The sequence below is a fragment of the Pollicipes pollicipes genome, unplaced genomic scaffold (genome assembly GCF_011947565.3).
Source record: "Pollicipes pollicipes isolate AB1234 unplaced genomic scaffold, Ppol_2.1 Scaffold_6052;HRSCAF=7182_pilon_pilon_pilon, whole genome shotgun sequence".
NCBI classification, from domain to species: Eukaryota; Metazoa; Arthropoda; class Thecostraca; order Pollicipedomorpha; family Pollicipedidae; genus Pollicipes; species Pollicipes pollicipes.
In genome coordinates this window covers 20,971,700-20,991,452 of record NW_023596805.1, presented here as the reverse complement: position 1 = coordinate 20,991,452, position 19,753 = coordinate 20,971,700, and the positions used below count along the sequence as shown (strand labels likewise).

Below are 19,753 nucleotides of genomic sequence, written 5' to 3'. Positions count from 1 at the left end.
GCTATGTGGAAACATTTCTTGCGTTAACGTGAAAGGTAGGTGAACAAGGAAGGCCCTTCTCATAACGGCCATTGGCGGTAAAGTCGTGGACTGGGTACCCCCAGAGGTCAGGGATGGTTTTAGGACCGCACTCCTCTTCCGCTCAAATATCTGCTCAGTCTTCACCAGGGTTGTCGACTCGTGTACCTGACTGTGTTGGAGAGGGGTTGTAGCGGGGGGCACAACACCCAAACCTTTCCCAAATGTGTGTTTTTCAATCAGCTCGGACCACTCTATTCTATTAAACAGGAATCTTTTTTAGCTTTGTCGCATATATCAACCAAATCTCCGCGTAATTTATGGGTTCCTCGTTTATCCCTTCACATATCATTTTCACAGCGCCGGTGACGAAATAATCATGATAGCTTGCCTTTAACGGAAATTGCAACTTGAAAACAAGCCAACGATGCTCAGTCTTCTGTTGACCAGTTTTAGCTCATTCCGAAAGTTAATTGGTGGACAAGTTGAGGTGTTTGGACGACCGTGAAACAAGACTGTGAGTATCAGTAACTACTCACATGGTCTCACTTTCTCCACCCGGCATCACAAGTTTTTTTTTTTTTTTAAATGCAAGCATCACACCGGTGGCTCGGCCGCCTATACACAAAGTCAGCAAATGTACGGCACAGGACACAAGACTAGCCCAGCGTAAGGCGCTCACCGAAGCGACGTTAAACCTCATCACTTATTAGTAGTGACGAGATCAAAATGTTTCACAGTATAACTGACGAATTATGGTATTTCGCAGGTGTCCAGGTACATGTATGCACAAACATTAGGGAGTGTTCTTCAAGGATTTTGAACTGAAGTAGCCATCTTAAAGATTATCCGCTTTAGTTGACAGCTAGCCTGCCCTGCTTAAGATGTAAACCATTCTAGCTTCTGAGCTACACGCCCGCCAAAAAGGTGTAGGCTTCAGACTGTTCAAGGTCACCCAGGCATCCATCGCTATAATAACGTCATTCAAATCCTGTTATTCCATCGGCCATGCGACGATCAGGATCAAGACATAAACAGTTGTCAAGTCGTTCATATCTGATGTACGTGAGCACGATTTCTGGATATAACGACTGTCAGTTGACTCTCAAGCGATTCCGAGCCAAGTGCGATGGCGCAATCCAACATAGACGTGTTGAGGAGCATATTTGCTTAATAGAGAAATTGTGCTGTTTAACGCAACGTGTTCCACTTTCAAGTATACTAGTAGATATAAGTGAGCTTACTTCAACAAATCGCTCGCTTACTTTAATGTCTTAAAATGTGGAACATTTCCTTTCATGAAAACAACACTGATATTACATGATCTCGACTTTGGCAAGGATGTGATATTTGAACATAAGATCTCAAGATGTGTTGTGTAATTGGTTTCGGGAAGTTGATGTTCCAATAAAAGAAGTGGGGAAAATGTGACTCTGTTGTCTGAGGTTGGAGTCACGAAAGCCATGAAAACAGCAAGAAAGCAGGTTAGGATCGTTAACAGCAGAGATGACTATTTTTAAATGATTACGAAAGCTGACCCAGATCTTGAAATTTAACTTCGCTCATATTAAATTTGGAACAAATTTGGCTTACTTGATTTTAAAGATGGACAATTTTGGGGCTTCAATTTGTACAAGTTATCAGAACGTACTTAATTTGAGGAGCATTGTAGACAGGGCCATTCATTACTGCGTGCGAAGGCTCTTAGGCTTGGGTGATGTCATTTCTTCAATTTTGCAATATCACAGGAAAAGACATGGGCGGGTGCCCAAACCAACATTTCGGGCACCACTCAACGTTGAAGGGTGCATGACTTACGCAAGAGAATGTAAAGCGACACACGTGTTTTACAGCCGATGCTGATGACGGTAGTTAACTTTGGCTCAAAATGTACCAAAGTTAGCTACTGGCACCAACAAAAACAACTAAAATCAGTGAAAACAGTGGCGTCACGGAACTTGCACGGTTCTTGGCATGCAAATTGTCATCTCTTTGTATTTTTCCAAACAGCCACTGTACTTTTAGTCGTGGCAGTTCTGCTTTCCCCGATGCATCGAGCCCCATGCTATTTGCGTCCATTGCGTCTAATTGCGTCCAACCCATCTATTTCGGTTCTTGACAATGCTTGTCCTGAAATTCTCCACTGCTGATGTCATTACATGTGGAAAATTTGCTGTTAAATGCATTTTACGCTCCTTTGGGATGTTTTGAACTTCAATGGCTGAAGGTGACTTTGCACGGTTTTGGATGACTCAGTTTTTCACGACTCAAATTTCAATAACTGGTAATGGCTTTCAGCATCAATGACTCCACCTCCTCCGTTACGACTTTTCACCGCAAATTCTGACTTAAATACATCTATAACGGAGTCGAAAAGGATCACCTTATCATCAAGCATTTCTTGTCGCAACGCTATTCCTCCCCGCCAGTGCAGTTCCCAGATCCGTAAGGACGGGTCGCAGCAAATAAACTTCAACTAATTAGTAAGCTGCGAATGAGGATCTGCTTTCCAGAGCCGCCATTTTCTGAGTTTTGGAAAACCCGCGCTCGCCGCGACACAAATTTTTAAACCCGCCCCACCTAGCAAGGAAAGTTCCCAAAGAAGCTCGCTCGAGTCCGCCAACCTTATTTTTTATTTTAACTGTGCATACTCAGCTTTGCCATATTCTTTGGTATACTACTAATGCCAAAACAAGATGCTGTAATGCAAACATATTTGTTCCCTAAAATATCTGTTATGGCCTACACTGAGAACTCATGTCTTTCATTACCGTCACGTATATTTGCGCCGTCATGATGTAAGGGCCACAGCAAGAAGCTGTAAATATACAGCTTATACATGCAATCTTCTTGGTTCCAGATGGCACCCCATGCAGTCATTTTTGACCAAGGCGATATCCGCATGGTCCTTTACAGAACGTTCTTGAAAAGGAGTCATTAATTCAGTCATTAAAATAAAAGAAACCTGAGAGCTCCAACCAGTGTCATCGTGTAACATTACTGAATCTACCGTTACCTGAGTTTTATCAGAGTCCTGCAGTCTTATCAAAAGTTCTGCATGCGATGTGACTGTATGAGGGTGCAACTTTTGTAATGAAAGATTGACCATCCAAAACATTAAGATTTGCACTTCTAAGCTGTCAGTTGCTCAAAAGACGTTGACATAAACAGTACACGCTTGACATGTGTATCCTCACACACACACACACACACACACACACACACACACACACACACACACACACACACACACACACACACACACACACACACACACACACACACACACACACACACACACACCACACACACACGCACGCACGCACGCACGCACGCACGCACGCACGCACGCACGCACGCACGCACGCACGCACGCACGCACGCACGCACGCACGCACGCACGCACGCACGCACGCACGCACGCACGCACGCACGCACGCACGCACGCACGCACGCACGCACGCACGCACACACACACACATATATATATATATATATATATATATATATATATATATATATATATATATATATGTATATTACCCATCATGGAAAGAATAGCAAGGCCAACATAATCCATGGCTAATAGACGTCACAATAACATCTTTCCTTTTGTAAACGTAGCAGTGGCCACATAAACAATCGTTGCGTGCACTGATCTGCATTCAGTAACGGAGCTTTGGGCCTAACTACAATGCATGTTATTTTAATGCTGAATTTACACATTAGATGCCTCCAGTGCGGGTGAAAATACAGTAAAAAGGAACAGCATAATGCCTACTAATCATAACAGTCCACACCAGAATGTCCACCAATCAGAACAGTACGCAACAGAACGCCTACTAGTCTGTCAACCCAACAACTACTCATACGATATGGCAAGTTAATGTTGCAGGCAAAGTAAGCATTATGTCTGGTGGAAGACGAGAGCGCGATAACTTACTTCAGGTCGTGTTTTTGAACAGCTGATAACCTATTCAAACATGACTAGCAAATACGAGGTCGTCCGCACGCTACCTGAAGATCATCATTGGATATGCATCCGAGCTCATTTAGCAGCTGACTGCATAGACCAAGCTTGCTGATCTCTTTGTGCCGGATTCGTGCTTGCATGCGTTTGCTTGAAATGATAGCTAGGCAATCGGTGTTGTCCTGGTGACTAAATATCAAAGCAGAGTATGCGTACAGCCGACGGTATTGCTACAAAAAAATGTATATTGATACATAACAATACACAGTTAGCCTATGAGGTCTGATCTATAAGCATCATTGATCGTTACTGGAATTTCCGGATAACAGCAAGACAGATATAGCTGCTCCTACACGCAAGCTCAATGCCAAACGGCAAGAGGGTTGTTGTGTTGCTATTTCCCGTACGACAGGGCAAAGCCTGAGAGCTCTGTGAGGTTTTGGCGACTCACTGCTTCCCGTATATGCGTAGACATTGGGAATAAACACTGTCAGCCGCTGCATCACTAACAGGAATAAGAAACATTGAACTATGTGGTATATAAGACTTGAAGAGAGCGATCCTCACTTGCATGGGATTTTGAAATGAAATAGGCATCTTCAAGATTATTTGATGCAGTTCACAGCCCTGCCCATCTTAAGACCCAAACCCTTTTTGTTTCAGAGCTACACGCCCGCGAAGATGTGCAGACTGTTTTAGGATTTGGGCTTATTTGGGAAACTATTTCAGGGTCACGCACGCATTTATAACAACATAATAATGTGATTTAAATCATGCCACTCCGTTGGCCATGCGGTGATCACTGCCAAGAAAAATATATTTGTCGAGTCGTTCATATATGGTGTTAATGAGCACGATTTCCAGACATAACGGCCATCATCGACTCCCAATGGTGCGCGAGGTGCGATGACGTAACCAAACAATGATATATCGAGGAGCATTTTTACTAAACATAAATTGTGTTGTCTGGGGCAGTCTTTTCCACTGAACTATGCCAACACTTATAAGCCAACCTATCGCATGATAGCTGATGCTTGTGTCAATATCTTCTAACGTGGAGCATTCCCTTGAGCTCTCTCTGCACGTGCGCCACGTAACACTTTACCTCTTCCCGGCAGGTACGGCCCAGTACCAGTGCAGCATCTGCAGTCGCTGGTACACCAACCAGCGCTCGCTGGTGTTCCACATGCAGAAGCACCAGGGCCTGAGCACGTGTCCCGTGTGTGGCCGTGTGTGCAGCATGGTGCACAACTTACGCCGCCACATGTACACGGTGCACAAGATGTCCGCCGGCCAGGTGTCCTCCCTGCTGCGTCCTGGTGGACGAGATGTCGCAGGGAGGTTGCCGGAAGCCGGCACTGAGTCCCGGATGAACCCAATGTTAGAAGTGCCAACCCGATCAACCTTAAACAGTGCACGGGAAATGTCGAAAGCGGAGTGATCACCGATCACGAGCCGAGACCGGCTAACAGTGTGTCATAATTCGAAAGGTGGTAGACGACACTTTTACGAACGATTCCTCTTCTTCAGTTTCGCTCTCTTTTCTTAACATTCTTATTCATGTCTAGCCTCACAATCTCACTCGCATGGGTCTCATATTCATGGATATATTTAGGTTGTCAACTTATTTCTTTCTCCTTTGGGGCTTTGGTGCAAACGCTTTGGTCTCCTCACCTTTTATCGAGGCCCTTTTTACGCTAACGGCCGGTCTTAATGGTGAGGAGCCCTGTTCGCCGTCTCACCGACCGCAATGTTCTTGGATGCTGCGCATGCGCATTGCACGCGTACTCGGTGCGGGTACGACCGCGTATCAGTGGCGTTATCAGCACCGGCAGGCTGGGTCTGGGTCAGAGGCCGAACCGCGGCTGCGCTGGCGGCGCCTGTGCCGTGCCGTCTGGGGCGAGTGCGGACGGCGCGAAGCGGGCGGGCTGGATCCGGTATAGATGGCGGCACGGCTGTCTGCAGCGGCGTCAGCAGGCCGTCAGCAGCGACCTCTGTCGGCTGTCAGCAGCGACCTAAGGCGGCTGTCAGCAGCGATCTCTGGCGGCTGTCAGCAGCGACCTCTGCCGGCTGTCAGCAGTGGCGTCTATCGGCTGTCGGCAGCGACGTCTGTCGGCTGTCAGCAGCGGCGTCTGTCGGCTGTCAACGGCGGCGTCTGTCGGCTGTCAGCAGCGGCGCCTGCCGGCTGTCACCGGGGACCTTGCATCTGTGTGGTGACGGCCGCCCGCGGCCTGGCGAGTAGCACTGTTTGCGACGGTTTCACGACCTTGACTTGACGTCAGTAGAGCTGTTGTTGGCGCGATGGTCCTCGGTTGTACTGCGGAGCCGGCTGATTTGCGGTGGCCTTCGTCAAGTAGAGGGGCATGCGCGCTGGCCAGGGACATGCAAGCTAGGCTAGATATGATTTTAGGTGATTTTATTCAAGTGATTGAAGTGCCGACGTGGCGCATGAATGCTGTTCTCGACAGCAATGCGTGGTGTTTGATCAGTATTCGCTGTTAGTGCTAGTGCGTTTCCAGCGTTCTACCTTTTTAGACTACTGTATCTTTACGCTACATTTGTTGTGTTATGCGACCCTTTTGATAGTTAACGGTTCTCCCGTTCCATTCTTCTGTTCGAAAGCAATAAAATCGACCGGCTTTTGCTATCTGTGTTCCACCACAGCCGTCTCTACCACAGCTGCGTTCCACTACAGTCGTCTCTGCCACAGCTGCACTATACCATAGCTGCACTATACCGCAGCTGCACTATATCGCAGCTGCACTCCAACACAGCCGCACTATACCACGGCCACACTATACCACAGCCGTACTATACCACAGCTGCACTATACCACAGCTGTACTTTACCACAGCTGCACTATACCACAGCCGTACTATACCACAGCCGCACTATACCACAGCTGCACTATACCACAGCTGCACTCCGCCACAGCTGCACTCCACCACGGTCGGGGTCGCAGCTGTAGTCCAGACTGGCAGGAGCTGGGGAGCACGAGTACTGCGAGGCCATTATCGCCCGCGGACGCCATCTTCTGACGCGTTGCTGTCTCAGCTCAACGTTCGGAACGGTTAGCCGAAGCGGGAATATTACCAACTGTTTTATTTAAGCGAAAGATGACTTACATTTAGTATGTAAATCTTGCAACACAGGCGGAGTTAATGCAGGGATTCGCTGCATACCCAGAATTCAGCCAAAGCAAACAATACGGTGTTGCGTTTGCAAAGAAGAACATCCTAGTGTTCAGTGAGCTATTTCGACGCAATACTCACCCGCACATGGCAATGAAAGAAATAGCTCCAGCAGAAAATAGTGTAAACCGGTAGACAATTTCCGCGGCTTAACCCTTCTGAAAGACATCCAAGTAACGACCGCCGGGCAGCAGGATTGTTCAGGAGGTTTACCGTGTGTTCAGAATCACAGCTTCCGCGTTTTTGTTGGCAAGGCATACTCAGCGTCAGGTTATAAGGTCGCCGAGCACTGAGTGACGTCATCACAGTGGGTTTAGATGACTGGCGGCAGGAGTACGTGCGCTGCGCGTGACATACGACCTCGTACATGATCCTGGTGTTGGATGTTGTCCATGAAAAAAACGAGGACAAGACCAGACGACCGGACAATGGTGACAAGGATCATGAACAGAAAAATCCGCAATTCGGTCTCAATGGTTGAGCCCTTCATGATCAAACGGAAGGAATATCCGGACCTGCTCATGTTCGCTAGGACACCCGTACCAATTACATTTTGAATGAGTATAAGACGCGTGAAATGTATCCATCCCTGATGACTCCATGTTGCGTTCAGATGACCTTGGTTGACCTTGCCGCCGCACGTCCACGGTGGCGGGTACCACAGCTCACTCAAATTCTCTGATCTGCAGAGCCACCAGGCTGCCGGACATCTTGTTCTTGCTTCCTTCCAGCTTGCCAGTTGCTGGCTTCTCGTATCGACCTGCCGACGAGCCATGAGCTTGATTGTTACACATGCGGCATTCTTCTGAGGATGTCAGAGGCGTTCCCTATAACCCACTGGCGCCGTTGTCATTGGGGCGTTACGACACAGTAAGCTTTTGAGGCTATATGGCGCCGCCTGTCTCTCATCCTGGCAGGAAGGGTGGACACCGTGGGTAATCCAACTTTGTATCTCCGGTTTCTCGGACACGCAGCGCTCAGCGCAGACGCGGTAATCGCTTCACTATCGGCACCCTTATAACCCACTGCTGGGGAGACTGAAGACGATGATGATTTGGGCTTTCGGGTGCACAGACTGCGTTGGTCATATGGCGCCCATAACCTACTTTTTATTTAACAGATGCGTGAAAAGCGAGGAGGTATGGCTACGTCCGATATATTGCATGGAATTATATCTCTTCAAGATAACTAAAAATGTGGCCGTCATTTACTAAACTCGAGTCGTCTCCTAACATAGCGTAGAGCGTTTGGCACACGGAACCCTATCCAAAATGGCGCATGCGTTCCGATGCGAGGTGGGCACAATCCATTAGGACATGTTTACGGTGTAATGATCCCCGCAGCGAGGACATCGCGGTTGGTCTTTCCCACATAACAGGTATCGGTGAGTTGCGTATGTGTATCCTATTCTCAGGCGGCATAACGTCACTTCATCCCGCCTCACTTTACGACAGCTGGACGCCCATGGTCCCAACCGGGGCTTTATCTCCTTTAGTTTATTGGCAGCACGCGCATCCCAGTTCGCTTGCCACTGCTTTAACATGAATGCAGATACCACTGCACATAGGTCGTTAACTGGGACTGCCACAGTAGGGATGCTAGTTGCATGTGTGGCACGCCTTGCTGCGGCATCAGCTACTTCATTAGTGGATATGCCAACGTGGCTCAGTATCCAGCGGAACACCATCTGCTTCCCGGATTGGGACAGTGTAGTAAGAAGAGTTAAAATGTTCTGAACGATGGGATGTGAAGAATCCAAATCCTGCAGTGCCAAAAGGCTACTAAGAGAGTCCGATAAAACTAGGTGTTGATCGTCACTGTCAACTATGAAATGAAATGCTTTAAGAATGGCTATTAGCTCGGATGTAAAGACCGATGCGTGACCAGGCAAAGCAAAAGACCGTGTGCCAGGACCATGTACAAAAGCACATCCAACACTGGCATCCACTTTCGAACCGTCCGTGTAGGTCTTCTTGTGATCCGGGTACGACGCGATCAGCTCCAAAGACCCCAGCCGAAACTCATCCGGAGACATCCGCCCCTTCGCGAAATGGGAAAGTGAGACATCCACCGCTGGTGGGTAGAGCTTCCAAGGAGGGGTCTCAGGAATTTCCCAACGGATCACATGCCGTGTGCGAATACCACATTCTCGCAAGAGCATGAACATCCTCACACAGAAAGGTGCGATCCGATGTCCTGTCCCAGTCAGAAACGTGCGTATTGTTCGGCGGGAGAAGACCTACTTGTATGTTGGGCGATCGGGAACTGTGCCAACTTACAGGCATATTTCATGCCTAATATATTTCTCCTAGTGGACAAAGGGGGTTCGTGGGCCTTAACAAGGGGGCTTGCTGTCGGAGAGGTGCTGAATGCACCTGTTGCGATACGTAAGGCAGTATGATGTATCGTGTCCAATGAGCGCTTTACTGACTCACAAGCGCCGTCATAAACAAAAGAAGCATAGTCGAGCTTGGATCTGATAAGAGAGCGATAGAAGGGGGAGACTGAAGCAGGTTCAGTTTGTACTAAGACCAGAAGCGCTAGATTTACGTGCGACACTATATACTGTGCTGGCGCATTTCCTATGTTACCAGCGGGGACAGGAAAGCCAAGAGCACAGAAGGACGTGCTACGAACCACTTTGTTTAAAGGGATTGAGTGCGTTTTTGCCCACAAAACTGAGCTGCCTCCAGAAAGGGGCAGATCAAGGTAACAGAAGTCAGAAAGCAGCTGGGGCAAAATGGTTTCATCTGCACCAATGAACGTTCCGAAATGCAACGCACCGTGTGCTTCCACCCCTTTAAGCACATTGTACTTTAACTTTCTCCTCTTACTTTCGTATTTTCCGCGTACTTTCTCCACAACCAGCTGACGCAATGTTGTTCTTCGAGAAGTTAACAAAAATAGCTCGTTTGTAGCAGAGAACTCAAAAAAGATTTCCTTTGTATCGCATTACTAAGTTATACTGTTATAGCATGATGACATTTGATGCCTACGTAGAATACGCACTTTGTTTCTTACCTTGATGTTGAAGTCAGGTGGTTTCTATGGCATGGTTTGACAACAGCCTTGATGAACTACTCACCTTCATCGACCAGCATTGCCAACTGCCTAGGCTCCAAAGCTAATGATTACTCAAATAACGGAATAATGACCAGCGGCGTCGCTCATAGTGCTCTGATAGTGATCTAACGTGATGCTCTGACAGTGCTCTGACAATGGTGCTCTGACCTGCTTGTAACTTAAATAAAAGCACCATGCCGCATTCCAGTTCAAAAAGGAAACCTGTGCAATGCAGCTTTTCTGATTAGCTTTTTGCAGGCATTGGCGATACCAGACGTGGTCTGTACCGGCTTCTGACGTGCAGAGTAAAGTTCGCGTCGGATTGGACGGGACGCATTCGGTGTAAATGCAGGGGAGATAGAAGAGATGCCTCCAAATGATGCCATGCAGATGGGGGAAAGCATCATATTTATTGCCACCGACTGATGCCTTGCTGGTTAACTGCGTTACTCCCACCGTGCTACTCACACCGTGTTACTCGTATTGTGTTACTGGTACCGTGTTTCTCGTACCGTGTTACTCGTGCTGTGCCACTCGTGCCGTGCTACTGGTACCGTGTTACTGGTGCCGTGTTACTCGTACCGTGTTACTCGTACTGTGTTACTAGTACCGTGTTACTCGTACCGTGCTATTCGTGCCGTGTTACTCGTACTGTATTATTCATACCGTGTTACTCGTGCCGTGTTACCCGTCCTGTACTGTACTCATGCCGTATTAATCGAACCATGTTACTCGTACTGTATTACTCCTGCTGTGTTACTCGTACTGTGTTACTCGTACCGTGTTTCTTGTAACGGGTTACTCGTACCGTGTTACGCGTGCTGTGTTGCTCATACCGTGTTTCTTGTACAATGTTACTCGTACCGTGTTACTCGCACCGTGTTACTCGTGCCGTGGTATTCGTGCCGTGCTACTTGCTCCGTGTTACTCGGACCTTGTTACTCATGCGTGTTACTCGTGTTGTGTTGCTCTTATTGTGTTACTCATATCGTGTTACTCATACCGTGTTAATCAAGCCATGTTACTCATGCTGTGTCACTCGTGCTGTGTTGCTCATACCGTGTTTCTTGTGCCGTGTTACTCGCACTGTGCTATTCATACTGTGTTACTCGTGTTGTACTGCTCATACCGTGTTACTCATACCGTGTTACTTGTACCGTGTTACTCGTGCCGTGGTGCCCGTGCCGTGTTACTCGTACTGTATTGCTTATATCATGTTACTCATACCTTGTTAATCGAACCGCGTTACTCGTACCGTGTTACTCGTGCTGTGTTGCTCATACCGTGTTTCTTGTACCGTGTTACTCGTACCGTGTTACTCGCACCGTGTTACTCGACCCGTGGTATTCGTGCCGTGTTATTCGCGCCGTGTTACTCGTACCTTGTTGCTCGTACTGTGTTAATCATGCCGTGTTACTCATACCGTGTTAATCAAACCGTGTTACCCATACTGTGTTACTCGTACTGTGTTGCTCATGCCGTGTTTCTTGTACCGTGCTACTCGTACCGTGTTACTCATACGATGTTACTCGTGCTGTGTTGCTCATACCGTGTTACTCATACCGTGTTACTCGTACCGTGTTGCTCGTGCCGTGGTGCTCGTGCCGTGTTACTCGTATCTTGTTACTCATACCGTGTTACTCGTGCTGTGTTGCTTGTACTGTATTACTCATAACGTGTTACTCATACCATGTTAGTCGTACTGTAGGGCTCGTACTGTATTGCTCATGTCGTGTTACTCGTGCCGTGTTACTTGTACCATGTTACTCAGAATACTGTCACTCAAAACAGTATCACTTGTCGATGTTAGCTTACTCGTATTGTGGCATTCAAACCCTATCACTCATGCCTGGACGATGAGAAAGGCTAAAGTAAGAAAGACTTTGAGCTCCTTGTTGTTCGGCGTTATGAGAGTAGACTTTCCACGTTGGCACTGGCCAACACTCAGTATGCCAGGAGGTCCCGGTTTGGTGACGTTGTACCAGGAGGTACTGGTCCGATGACGTTATCAAGCAAACATGGATTGCATTGTCAAGACAAGATGTTTCGGGGGCCATGCTGACTGGCGACCAACACCACAGCCTAAAACGTCGTGCATTGACAAGATTTACAGTGCTTGCAGGATGACATCGCTTCAATCTCGCCCCAATTCGCCGCTTTTCATAATGTGAACTGATAAGGGGCGATGCGACCCTCCTGGTATTTCAAAAGTAATGACGGCAGGGCTCAGTGGAAAACACCAGGGAATTTTTCTCAACGAGGTATCCGATTGGCACTGGGTCTGATGCTGTTAGGTCAATCAGCCTCATTATGCCAGGTCCAAATCATTTTTTTGTAAAATCGTGCTTTTCAGCTTTACATCATACGTACGAGACCACGCATTGTGGCGACACAAAACCTAAGCAGGTGTGTATTGTGCTCCATTTTGAGTACGATGGTCTATATTTGTATGTGCTCTGAGGAAGTATTTGTGATATACGTCTCCGTTAAAGATGCTGTTCCACATTTGTATGAGGTCTTGAACTGAAATAGCCAGTTTGGAAGTCATTTGGTGCAGTTCGCAACCCTGCCACTCTTAAGACCTAAGCCACCCTAGTTTATAAGCTACACCGGAATGCCCATGTGCTCACTATTTCGGGGAGACTATTTCAAGGTAAGTCAGACATTCATGATATCAAAATGTCGTCATTGAGAGCCTGCCATTTCATTAGCCATGCGGCAATCAAGGCCGGGAAAATATAATTATTTTCGAGTCGTTTATATCTGATGTTCGTGGCCACGATTTCCAAATACAACAGCTGGCAATCGGCTCTCAATCTACGTGCAAAGAAAAATAGCGTACTCATACAGTGACGTAATGAGAAACATATTTGCTACACATATCAATCTTGTTTTCTACAGCAGCCTTCTTCACTTAAAAATGTTCCAGTTGTTCTTAAGGGCTTATTTCGTTGCACCTGATACTTGTTTCAATATCTTCAAATGTTGGACATTCCTTTTAACGTAACAACGTCGGCCCGCCACGCGTGTTCCGCGGCATCGTCGGCTGGCTCCAGCCGCCCGCTCAGGTGGTAGACCGTCGCGCAGTACTTCTAAAAAGCCGTCCCGGCTCCGAAAGCAGAAAAATGAACAGACATATTTTTGGTGTCAAAACACACGCCATGCTTGCCTGGACGTCCATGCATACATGCATACATACACAGGCTACTAAACAGTTGGACACGATTGCACAGCATACCGGATACGTATCTAAAAAGCCTTAGTGGGTCGCATTGACCCCTGCTTTTAGGTCGAGGGTTAATCAGTACTCCTGGCAGCTATATAAGAGTTCGATAACTGTCAGCATACGAAGTACGAGCTCATTATCACTTACACCTGTGTCGCTCATGCCGTGCTACTCACGCCGTGCTGCTGAAAGCGGTGTCATCCAGGGCGTGTCACTCAAAAGAATGCAATTAGAGCAGTCACTCGGACTGTCACTTATGTCATGTCGCTCACATCGCCTCACTTATATGGAATCATTCATTCCTGATCATAACGTCATGTCATTCATGTCATGTCAATCGTAGCGTGTAGCTCATGGCATGTCATCCAGAGCAGTCCGCTCAGAGCAGTGCCCTCAGAACGTTGCACGAGGAGGCACGCTCAGTTTGCAGCACGTCACCTGCCGGTCCTGGACGGACCGGGTGCTGCAGGAGGCGAGCGTGCAGGCACTCGGCGCCCAACAGCATCAGGCTGCACACCACCCCGGCGGCCAGCAGCAGAAAGGCGGAGGCCATCACCGGCAGGCCCAGACCCTGCGGGCACAGAGGGCGCCACCGTAGAGCGGAAACTATCAGCGCTGGGGAGAGCACATCTGGCGTGCAGGGCGCCACTGTACACCAGAGGTCACTAATACCACCGACAGCCCAGATCCTGCGGTTACAGAAGGCACCACTGTAGAACGGAGGCCACCGCCGTCAGGCCCAGGTCCTGTAGGTATAGAGGGCCGCTGCTACCCAGTGGCGATGATTACCACGACGCACATGCCCTGCGGGCGTAGAGGCCGCTACTGTATGGAGAGGGCACCATCGGTTGTAGTAGAGTGAATGTGACCATCAGTAGGCCCCTATTCTCCGCATATAGAGGGCGCCACCGTGGAGCGGCGAGCTTCACCGCCAGGCGCCGGCCCTGCAGGTACGCAAGGCGCCGCAGCAGGGCGGAGACGACCATGGCCAGACCAAGGTTTGGCCCGCACAGGTGGCGCTGATGAAGGGGAGGAGGTGACCACGACAGGCCAAGGCTTGGCCCGCACAGGTGGCGCTGATGAAAGGAAGAAGCGGCCACGGCCTGGCCCAGGGGATGAAGAGGACACTTCCGTGGGGCATGATCGCCATGCGATCCATGTAGGGGATATTGTTCACTGGTCACAGTAGGCGACTCCATGGTCAGAGTAGTTTACTGGTCATTGACTTTCGCTATTGTTTCGATGAAGGCATGTTGCCGAAATATCAACCTAACTACGTTTCCATTATTCTCGTTTTTCTCCGAGGAATAAGGCTAATAGTATTGTCTTACGTATGTGAATAATGTTCCTCGCTGCTGCACTGAACAGCTTAGGTCATTTTTACCCAGGTTACACACAGTTGAGATCCAGCAGGAAGACCCGCTAGGCGAGGGTCAGGAATGTGTATTTGAAATCAGGTTCATCTGTGTAACTGGTTCTCGAGGGGGCTCTCACGGTTCTCCAGTTTGTCCTCACAAAGAGCCTGCATGTTCCAGGACGCAAAGCTTTATCGCGCGACGGACACAAAACTTGTGTCTTCACCTCAGCCGACCTCACTCGCCCACCAGCGTAAGGGTGTACGTCAACCTCCGAAGTCAATGGCCATCAGCCTCCACCTTCAGCTTCAGCTCCAGCTTCATCAGCTCCTACCTAGGAGAATCCGTCTCTCACGCTGAGGCTTCTGCTTTCTGCCCGCCATTTATCTCTGAGCATCGGCGTCGGCAGGCACGCCCGTCCCCGCGGCCCCTGACGCTGACGCTGAGGCTTCTGCTTTCTGCCCGCCATTTATCTCTGAGCATCAGCGTCGGCAGGCACGCCTGTCCTCGCGGCCCCTGACGCTCACGCCGCCCGCTGACCGGGTGTTCCCTACGGCCCACCGCTGGGGGCGTGGCTGGCTCCGCCCGACTCAGTAGCTGATGGTGTGGTGAGAGCGGGCCTTGGTCGGCGTTTGTCGGGTTCACATGGGTCAGTGGATGACTTTTCAGGATGGCTTCAGCCTCTGTTAGCAGATAACTGAGAATAGGTCCGAAGCCTTTCCATTGGATGCATTTCTGGAACCAGAGCCCACGGTTTGCTCTGAGCAGTGCCCACGTTCAGAGCAGTGCTTGTGTGAGCCCTAGCTTTACTATCGGACCTTAAAATTACAGTCCAGTGGCAGAATTTAGCGGCAAAAACTTTTTAACGTACCCTGATACCCGGTACGGTCTGCCCCGCCCTCTGACGTCACCTGACTTCCAGTGCGGCCGCCGCCACCGGCCGCAGGCCTTTCCAACCAGGAGCAAATGGCGAGGTGCACTACAAGACGCGTGGTGTGCACTGCTAGTCAGGTAAACAACTGAACGGCTATTGTTTTTTTGTTGTTTGGTCGATGAACGCAAATGCCCAGGACAGACAGCCCTGAGGCTGTCCCGGGGGATCGAACTCGCCGTGCACGACCTGTGGCGCAGCGGCTTGGTCAGCTCTGCACTTTATTCAGAACGTTTCCCCGCCCCGTCGTAGCGCTGTTTGTGCTACAGCGCAGCGAGGCAAAGAAGAAGCCACAGTAACGTGAAAAACTCCTGCGCGCTTTTCGATGCGTGAGTATCCAGTAACAGGGTTGTGAGGTGCGTTCCCAGGTAATCACGCCCTATGACGTCATTGGTAACTACGACAAGACGATCAGCACGGTATGTGCGCGTGACACCATGTGTGACGTCATAGGCAGCAATCAGGGAACGGCAGTTGGTAATGGGGAGCGAACCGCCGGTAGCGGTTGTTTGCAGTGCAGCTCACCGGTGCCTGCTGCAGGCCACAGTCCGGCCGGACCCCGTTGAGCCAGGTTCTCTGCAGGTGCTCCATGACCCCGGTCTCTCGCATCCGCGCCAAACTGTCGGCAGAGGACTGACTCATCTTCTCCGGTCCCAGACAGGGAGCCTCTCCGGTCACCGACAGGGGGCCTGCTTCGGTCACAGGCAGGGGGCCTGCTTCGGTCACAGGCAGGGGGGCCGCTCCGTTCACAGACAGGGGTCCTGCTCCAGTCATCGACAGGGGGCCTGCCCCGGTCACAGACGGAAGGTGTGCTCCAATCACAGACAGGGGACCTGCTCCAATCACAGATGGGGGGCCTGCTCCGGTCACAGGCAGGGGGCCTGCTCCAATCACAGACGGGGAGCCCGCTCCGGTCACGGACAGGGGGCCTGCTCCAATCACAGGTGTTGGGCCACCGAAGACAGGGCAGATGCCAAACTTATCGGTCAAAGCATGACGGCACCTCGGCGCTAAATGAAGCCGCGACATTTCTGGTGAGACTGTATTTACAGCGCACAGTCATTTTGTACTGTTCATGTCGCGGTCAACAGCACAAGTCAGTGAGAAAACGACCCGGCTAAATGCCATGCGAGCGAGCCTCGAGAAAACGTAGGTGAGTGCATCTATCCCAGCAGAAAACATCTCTTCCAGTTCTTCAGGTCATCTACCCCTTGCTCGCGCAAAACAAAACAAAAGTGTTCCTGGGAGGATGTGCCCCATCACTCGCAAGCTACATGGGGAACAAAGCAACAATCTCTTGAGTAAGGCATGTAATGATCACTAAGGTGGCTGGGTCTCCTTCATTGTAGTGCTGATTTATCGCGTCCCATAGTGCGACCTTTTGAATGTGACCATGTTGTGCTTACTTTCCGGCTGCTCATACCTCCGCAGTCGGCATCACTGCTCATACCTCCGCAGTCGGCATCACTGTCAACCGGAGCTTGCGCACAGTGCGCTAAGCGAACAGAGTCATACATTGGACGTCGTTACGTCATGATTTGCTTACCCAATCCGTCGCTATCGGTGTGGCTGTGCCAAAGCCATCCGCTACCCATTTGTAATCGGATGTTTCCCTCTATACAGATGCATATCATAATAAAATAGACCAGTTTGCATCGAGCTAATTACGTCCAAAAAAGCGCAGGCATTAGCATTGCGTAGCGGTTCTTTAAGTATCTTGCCGATATTTTGAAAAGGTTTTCCCTCTCCTGCCCATATTCTTTTCATGCCTGTAGTAATGTCAGCAAGTTTCGTTTGATCCGTACCCAAACCCAACTCGCTGCGCACTCTTTATTGGTACCCGTGGGTTTGCCCAACCTGTAAAACACGCTGTCACGCATGCAGAAGCGGCACACGCAGGCAGGACACTGCAGAGTGTGTTTTAAGCAAAGTGATGGTGGCTACCGACCGGTAATTGAAGAATGCTTCATACGGTGAGTTCTTCTGAAGACCAATGGCCGCTTGTCTGACGTAGTAGTCTCGCTTGATGTCGACGACATCGCATTCCTTCTGTCCTGAATATGCGAAACCAGGGAATGCGTTTAGATGTACACAATGTCATGCAAAGTGTCAGGGGGTGAAAAGACACTTTCAGTTCATGTAAATCGTATTATAGCGTGGTGAATTTCGTTTCGTACTTCGGGGCATCGATAGTGCAGTGGTTAAGCTGCGTGTCTGGGAAACCAGAGGTACGGGGTTGGATGCCCCGTATGTCAAATCACGTCATGACAAAAGAAGCATTACTCCCCAGCAATTTACATACTCACATATCTAACTTTTTGGGCCGCGATGATTCGATGTCAACGTATTTTGCAAAATCGCAAATCGTGTTGCATCGATAAGATATAGGAGCTCTGGTCATAATATATGGTGAAAGATGCTACAAAGGATGCTAGGATGTTCAAAGTACGTACACACATCAAATAAAAGTAGCGCAGTGCCTTCGAAGACACATTGCACGGTAAACTGATAAGATCAAACCAGTGAACGCAAAAGGTTTCCAACTACACCACGACAACGGCACCATAGCTCGTGACAGGTGAAAGGTAGAACCTTCCAACTTCAAGCCAGCTGTGAACGGGCCTTGGTCCGGCCACGCACCATTGTAGACTCCAAAGGAGGCTGCCGTCTCGGTCTGTATGCGCCTCTTTCCCTCCGCCCCGCTCTCGACCTCCAGAATGTGGTCCCTGTAGACGCGCTGAAGTGTCTCGAGCGGCGAAAACTGAAAACGCGCAGGCGGGGTGACAGGGCGCCGCCGGCAGGCTCTCCAGGCTCTTCTTGAGCAGCTCTCTGCTTGTGACAGATGTGCATCAGTGCGGTTTGGTGGTGACGTGGGATAATGCAATGAACGAATTTGACCCCTTTAAGATGACAGGATCCCCCGAATGCATTTGACAGGTTAGCCCCGTGAACAGGCCTTTCTATCTGGTTATGGAGAACGTGCCAAAGGTTACCGCGTGGGCGGCACCAGGAAGTCAGACATGGGAGATATGGTAGCATAGATGCAATGCCTCGCTTGTCCTGTTACAACTGAACCTATAAAACAGAGATCTCATCGAAAATTATCGAAAAATATCTGCAGCACTCCGACACATGCGTTGCGTATAATTGTATCGATTTTCAAGAGAAAAAGCTAATTAAATCCCGAAATCAACCTCTTGAGCTGATGAACATATGTTAAGTATAAACAAACCACATGCATCTTTAACGTTGCACATCTGATTAGATAAAACCAGCAGTGCTATTGTCTTTTGTTTTCTGGGCCTACCCCATCCTGTCGATTTTGTCTATCCCTATCGTCCTGGTATCGACCATGTCTGTCGGTTACGATTACCTGAGCAGGCCATTTCAAGAAAATGAGATTTCCGTCCTTGGAAAATCTAACAGACCTTCACTCGGTGAGTGGTGTAGGTGGTTGTGTGCACCACAGTGTGACTAGGACTTCGTTTTGCTGATATCGAGCTCAATGGATATCAAGGTATTGTCATCACATATCAAGTTACTCCTCACCGATTAGTCATTTGACGCGCTTGAATGGATATCGGTTAGGTGATCTGCTCGGATGTCATGCTTTCCAATAACCACCCCGAGTGCGCATTCTGGTGACAGTATAGCAGCTGGTCATAATTTTGCTGCGCTGGCAGCTTTGTTTTCCTGCATGCACTTCTCACAGCCACGCCGAACCGAAACCCATCGGTACGTCCCATCTGTTTTTCGGCGATGGCCCAAAAAGCAGAGGCGCGCCTATTTCTTTTTAGTTTAGGACGCTGTGGCCCAAAGTCATGCAATGTCGCCGACAACTCCAGTCGGCGGTCATTAGCCGTTACTCTCTTATTTCAGGGAGTAGCAGTGGCAGCGATGGGATATGAGGCCCAATTTCTCATGCAGCCATAATGATACAAAATGCAGATATCAGAAAACAGACAGAGATAGAGGAAAAAAGGAAGACAAATCAAGAAA

At 49.2% G+C, this 19,753-nt stretch overlaps 1 protein-coding gene across 1 annotated transcript in view; it reads right to left on the bottom strand.

Moving 5' to 3' along the window:
- Positions 1-13,847: 13,847 nt before the first annotated feature.
- Positions 13,848-19,753, bottom strand: part of LOC119104338 (glutamate receptor ionotropic, kainate 4) — a 23,779-nt gene continuing 17,873 nt past the window's right edge. The window contains exons 5-8 of the mRNA XM_037228034.1: positions 18,395-18,515; positions 17,703-17,808; positions 16,280-16,373; positions 13,848-14,039 (exon numbers count right to left, since the gene is read on the bottom strand). Of these exons, the coding sequence (XP_037083929.1) occupies positions 13,848-14,039; positions 16,280-16,373; positions 17,703-17,808; positions 18,395-18,515 (513 nt within the window). The remainder of the gene's footprint in view (positions 14,040-16,279; positions 16,374-17,702; positions 17,809-18,394; positions 18,516-19,753) is intronic.